The 6325-nt window shown below is 34.3% G+C and overlaps 1 protein-coding gene across 2 annotated transcripts in view; it reads left to right on the top strand.

The window, feature by feature from the left end:
- The window catches only part of gon4la (gon-4 like a), a 29025-nt gene extending 22701 nt beyond the window's left edge, over positions 1 to 6324 (top strand). The window contains exons 25-29 of one of the 2 annotated variants that reach the window (XM_056479711.1): positions 1002 to 1145; positions 1223 to 1447; positions 1544 to 1716; positions 3895 to 3997; positions 5777 to 6324. In XM_056479711.1, the coding sequence (XP_056335686.1) occupies positions 1002 to 1145; positions 1223 to 1447; positions 1544 to 1716; positions 3895 to 3997; positions 5777 to 5860 (729 nt within the window). In that variant the 3' untranslated portion in view covers positions 5861 to 6324. Of the gene's footprint in view, positions 1 to 1001; positions 1146 to 1222; positions 1448 to 1543; positions 1717 to 3894; positions 3998 to 5776 lie in introns of those variants that run through there. The other variant, XM_056479712.1, reaches the window with a different exon arrangement.
- The last annotated feature ends 1 nt before the right edge of the window (position 6325 follows it).

Consider the following 6325-nt stretch of genomic DNA (forward strand, 5'->3'; position numbering starts at 1 on the left):
CTGACAAAAATAAATATTCTTAATAATAAGAATTAATCTGCCTCGTCATTATGGTGGTACTTGGAGACACAATTTTTTTCTGAGGTGGTACTTGATGCAAAAAGTTTGAGAACCACTATCCTAGGTAATTTAAGCGAGGTACGAAGAATGGATCTCTGATGGTCAAAACCATGTAAATGTAACAAAAATGGTTATTAAAATTGCGAACTTACAAGTACAACCTATAAATGCACTTGAACAATATAATTCAAAATCAATGTATGCATAAAATGCGTTCTTTTACAAATTTTCAAGATTTATATTTTGCTTGTACCATATTGAACTGCCAAATAGTCCAAGACACTTAACTTCTATTGCTTTTCATTTTATAAACGTCTCATTAAAACCTATACAAACCTGTAAAACTGATCTGAGATCAGCTAAAAACTATGTAACCTGTTCAACGATTTTTCACAAGCCGGTTATGACTTGTTTAACAGTCATCATAATCTTAGGTACTTAAAATATGTTTTAAAAATGTATATACATGAATATGTATTTACAACTGTATTATATCATCTTTGCATCAAATTACATAAACTAATTAACACTTCACAAGATGATTCTAAAGCTGAGGAATATTTCCAGTACCTTGTTGAATTTATGCCACGAGAGATTAAGGCAGTTCTGAAGACAAAAGGGGGTCCAACCTGGTACTAGTAAGGTGTACCTAATAAAGTGGCCAGTGAGTGTACGTGAATTTATATATGTTGATTTTATGGTATTAGACAGATCACATTCAAGCAGAAAACCCATACATTTTCAAAACTGCAATGACACAATGAAGACCTGTTTACTGAAATCATATGACATTTCTAATTCGAAGCCACTGATTCAAAACAAAAGATTCGTAAAGGATTTGAGGCTTCATAGTGCATTGTTTTGACAGCAGCCATCACTATAACACGCACTCAAGAGTTTTATAACACTAATGTGATGCTGTTGTTAATGTGTGGCTTTAGCTGGCAGAGCAGCAGGCGTTTGAGCGCAGCAGACGGTTTCTCCGCCAGCTGGAGAGCACTTTTGGAGAGCAGTCTTATCTCTACAGAAAGGTGGTGCACATTCTACAAGGGGATCAGTCACAGGGTCTCGCTGATTTCAAAGAGGTACCGAAAGAAAAGCTCACAAGCGTCATTCTTTTTCTGCAATATGAGAATTTTAGTCATGTATATTTATTTTTCAGATAAAAGCTGAAATAGCATTGCTTCTCCGTGATCACACTGACTTGCTGGAGGAATTCTGGGAATATTTTAGGCACATATACCCTCAAGTGCAAGAAAGTGTGGAAACAAATCAAGACCTGGAAGAAAGTCAGCCATCTCAGCCTAACAGAAATGTGTTACCGGATAAACTAGAGACAGACAAAACATCAATTAAATATAGAAGAAAAACAAATAAACATGCTCAGGTATTACTTCTCCTTTCATCTAGCACGTCTATTAATTTTTTGTCATTTTCTTCTGTTTTAGTTGGCTCTTATCTTACATAGTGTCATTTCTCTCAGATGGCAGAAATGAGAAGGAACAAGGTCAAGAATAACAGTGCAGTGTTGGATAAGGAATCTGAAGCTTCGTCGGGGGACAGTCAACAGTCTTTATTTAATGCCACAGGAAGCTCTGTTTGTGCCAAAAATATCTCTCACACATCAGCTGGGAAAAAAGTAGTCCTCTGGACAAGGTTAGAATTGTTGTTGCATTCATGTATGGCATCACAATATACATCTATTGTTTATTTCATTAGTTCCCAAAGTGGGGGTCAGGACCTCAGAGGTTATTGGGGGTCACAAGTCACTGGCATTGTTATTTTGGGGGTTATGGTCTGAAAGGTTTGGCAACGCCTGGTTTATTTGTTGGTGCATCATTTTAATTTCAAATATATTTTTTGTTATTAAGGTTTTGTGGGATTCAGAATTAAATTAGGAATATTCTATAAATACAGGTAGTAGAATTTGATGGAAAATGGTAAAAAAAGCATAAGTTTGACTGGATACATTAGCTGTTCCCACCTTTATATACGTATGTGTGTTTTTAATATACAGAAATGTCTCATCGTTGCACAGTGTATATTTTGGGATGAGCAAGAATTTTATTATTATTATATTTTTGTTGTTGAAGTTTGAAGTATTTTAAAGTTTGTGTTCATCAGATAAACCTAAAAAAATGAATATATTTTTTCCTCAAAAAAAATTATATTGACAATAGGGATGTTCCGATCAAAATTTTTGCAGCTGATACGAATGCCGATTCCTTGTCATGGTGATCGTCCGATACCGAGTACTAATTCTGATGTTTCAATCTTTATAATGCATAAAGCACATTTTCAAGTATCATACATAAGTGAAGATCTCTCCTTACCTAAGAGAAAAAATTAAGGATGCAGCATATAATCCCTTAACCACATCTCTTATAACCATTTAGGTGTGAACATGTCGTAGCCAAAAGCAGCTTTACAGATAATAATAGATAAAACAGCTAATGCAGCTCAAAACACTGGATATACAATGGCTGCAACAAAGAGACCATCACTCATGCGAGTCGCACCAATAGACTGTAAACAGAGGTTGCTCCACATCTGTATATATTATAGCTGCAATCGCTCACACTTGTAAACTCATAAACACTTACGATCGGTTCATGAGATCAGCCAGATTGGCGAGTACAGATCGAGTCATTAAATCGGATCTCCAGCCAATCGATCGGAGCATACCTAATTGAGTATAATATTAAGTGTTTCTTGATTAGCAAATCATCATATTAGAAAGTTTTCTGAAGAGATTTGAGTAAAAATATTTTTTTAATTAATGTAAAATGAAATAGATTTTTATTACTTTAATCATATTTGACAATATTACTGTTTGACTGTATTTTCAAATAGGAATGCACTGATATGGATTTTTGGGTCCATGCTGACAACCGATTAATCTTTAGATTTGGAGGCCGCTAACCGATATACTATAGCCAATAGTATATAAATATAGTACGAATATAAATATTTTAAAACGTTATATTTTTGTACATTGAACAACTGATTTTATTTTAAAAACTTCATAAAAGTGTTAACTGATCTTAAAATAGCTTACTCAAAACAAAAAAGCAATAATTTCAAAATTGCAAGCTGATTATAAAGACCTATTCACAATTTCACATAAATCAGCTTGCCAGAAATAAATCAATTCCTTTCTTCGCATAGCAAATAAACATGCAACTTGACTGTCGCAAAAAAATAATAGGTTTAATGACAAACCTGGATTTAATTAACAAACAAGTTAAATATAATTTGAATAAAATGAAAATGATAAAGAAAGAACTGAAACAAGCTCAAATGTTTTCTAATAAAAAAGTGGTACAGTAATGTACAATTGTTATTCATTTGACACTTTTATTACAGCGCTCCCACAAGATTCTCTTGTGCCTACAAGGCAGGCAGTTCTGTACAATTAAGTAGTTTATCACCTTAAAGATATTGGCCTAATTTTGATATCGGACCGATAACATTAAAAATAACTATATCAGTATGGCTGCCGATATGTTGAGCATCCCTATTTTCAAATAATACAGCAATGAAAAGCATCTTAGTGACACTAGATTTTTGACCAGTAGTGTATTATGGAATAAATTGTCTAAATAATAAAAATTTTTATTTATTTTTTTATACTTCTAGGGCACATTTTGGCTAGTTCTGGACAAACTCCCAATAATTAACAACAAAAAAATCCAATTCTTAATTTCTGAATTTTGCACAACTTGTTGATTTTGTTAGCTGATTAATCTTTGTTTATCTGCAATTTGAGAAGTATCAGCACATATTCACTGTATAAAAATAATGTTTCTGTGCTTTGTTTGTGTGATTAAAAAGGGAGGCAGACCGTGTAATACTGACCACCTGTCAGCAAAGAGGAGCCAAGCAGACCACGTTTCATGCTATTGCAGCTCAACTTGGCAACAAAACAGCCAGCGAGGTTTGAGCTCTTTCATGCTTTAAAGCTTTTTCTCACAAAGATCTCATCCAAATCATATTTAACCCTAAAAAATGAAAATAAGAAAATTAAAATGATTCCAAAATGCAATTCTTTAAAGGCATTCTTCACCCAAAAATTAAATGCTAATATAAAAACCAAGACGCGAATGTTTTAAGCTATCCAAGATGTAGGTGACAAACTTTGTTGCAGGTGCAAATTTTATGGAATTTTAAAGGGCGCCTATTATGAAAATCATCTGTTGTAAGAACTGTGTGTAGGTATAGTGTGTCTACAGTCATATTGTGGTCATATAAAGACAATAATTCTCTTTTTTTTAAATGTCCTGACGTTAAAATAGGATCCAAATACCTCCCGTTTTGAGGCTGACCGCAACCAGACTGAGTACGGTTTCCCCGCCCACTGAATTGATTGACAGCCACGTATTAACATGTCTCGGTAGTAATGCGGATAATCATATCAAGACATGACATGCACAAAGCAACGGGGATTGAAAGATCTGTTCAGCTCTCTGCGATCATCAGTCATCATCAAATGTGATCAAGAATGAGTTTTACAAGTTTGAAACGTTTTTAAAACACTGCATGTTTGTAATGAATTACAGCGATTTTACTGTCTTTATTTGTAACGACATTGTTTGTGACTCATAGAAAGCCTTGAGTTAATTCCACAACAAATACATCAAATAATCATTGGGAAAGTTCTTATTGTAGTATTTCTCCCAAATGTTACTTGAGATCTGCTTCCTTCATGTCTGTCACTGTGCTGTTTATCTGACACAGCCAAGGCGGAGATTGAGGCACACTCTGACAGGCACATGGAAAAGGTGGGCGGTAAGAACTAGCATTAAAGGCACAGGCAACAAAAACAGCTACAATGTGTTTAGTGCAGAAAATTCTTATAATCTGAAAGGTATATTAAAAATCTGATGGGTGTTTTGAGCTGAAACTTTACAGACATATTCTGGAAAAACAAAAGACTTATATTAAATCTTGAAAAAAGGGTAAAATAGGTGACCTTTAATTCAATTGTATTGTAATAATTAAAATGAAATCCATATTAACAATCAAATAATAAAAATTTGTTGAAATATAAATGTGCCAAAATGTTTAGACAAGGTGGTGCAGTGGGTAGTGCTGTCGCCTCACAGCAAGAAGGTCGCTGGTTCGAGCCCCAGTTGGGTCAGTTGGCATTTCTGTGTGGAGTTTGCATGTTCTCCCTGTGTTCGTGTGGGTTTCCTCCGAGTGCTCCGGTTTCCCCCATTGTCCAAAGACATGCGCAATAGGTGCAAGAGTATGTATGGGTGTTTCCCAGTGTTGGGTTGCGGCTGGAAGGGCATCCGCTGCGTAAAACAAATGCTTGATAAGTTAGCGGTTCATTCTGCTGTGGTGACCCCTGATTAATAAAGGGACTAAGCCGAAAAGAAAATGAATGAACTTTAGACAATGCATCATTCAATGTCAAACTGCCAAATAAAATGAAGTTGGGGATTTGATACTTCATTTTTACTCCTTTTATTGTCACTTTTATTGTACATTAACAAATTATATGTTAATCGGTGGGTGGGGCATATTGTAGAAGTGACATTAAGTGCATTGGTTTGAATAAATACTAAATAAGTTATTTTAAAAATCTTATTTTTTAATGTGTTTCACACAGGTTCTCTGAGAGTCTATGCTTGGTTTTTAGCATTTTGTTTAGTGAACCAGTCATACCAGCCATTATATATAGTTATAAAGTAATTTTTGCTTTTCTCCTCAGGTTTCGGAGCGATTTCAAGATCTCATTAAGCTGTTTCACAAATCCAGCAAGTTACATCACACGCCAGACAATTGGACACAGTGATCCAGTCCAGTATGATTGAAAATTACCCAGACTGAAATTAAAATTGTGAAAGAACTTGATGAAAACTTAAAAAAAAGACTGAAAAGACAGTGGGTGCAGGCTGGACCTGCCACCTGAATTGATAAATGCAATGAACAACATAACACATCAAATTACATTGCCTAAAGTACTTGAACATGTAGTATTACAAATGTGTGAAGTCAGACATGTTTAAATTGTAGCAGGACATTTTTCAACAGGACATTTTTCTTACATCAACAAAGAAACGTTTATGATGCCATACTTGAACATTAACATGTCTTAATTTAATTCATAACCTTACAAATTAACAATTGTATGAAGTGCTCACGTGTGATTTTTATGTGAAAGAGTAACACAAATAAATTATTTAATTGTTTATTATTATTATGAATACGTCGAATATTGATTTATGACCGTACTACTGCAATAAATGAGTTCCCGGGA

The sequence above is a fragment of the Danio aesculapii genome, chromosome 19 (genome assembly GCF_903798145.1).
Source record: "Danio aesculapii chromosome 19, fDanAes4.1, whole genome shotgun sequence".
Lineage (NCBI taxonomy): Eukaryota > Metazoa > Chordata > Actinopteri > Cypriniformes > Danionidae > Danio > Danio aesculapii.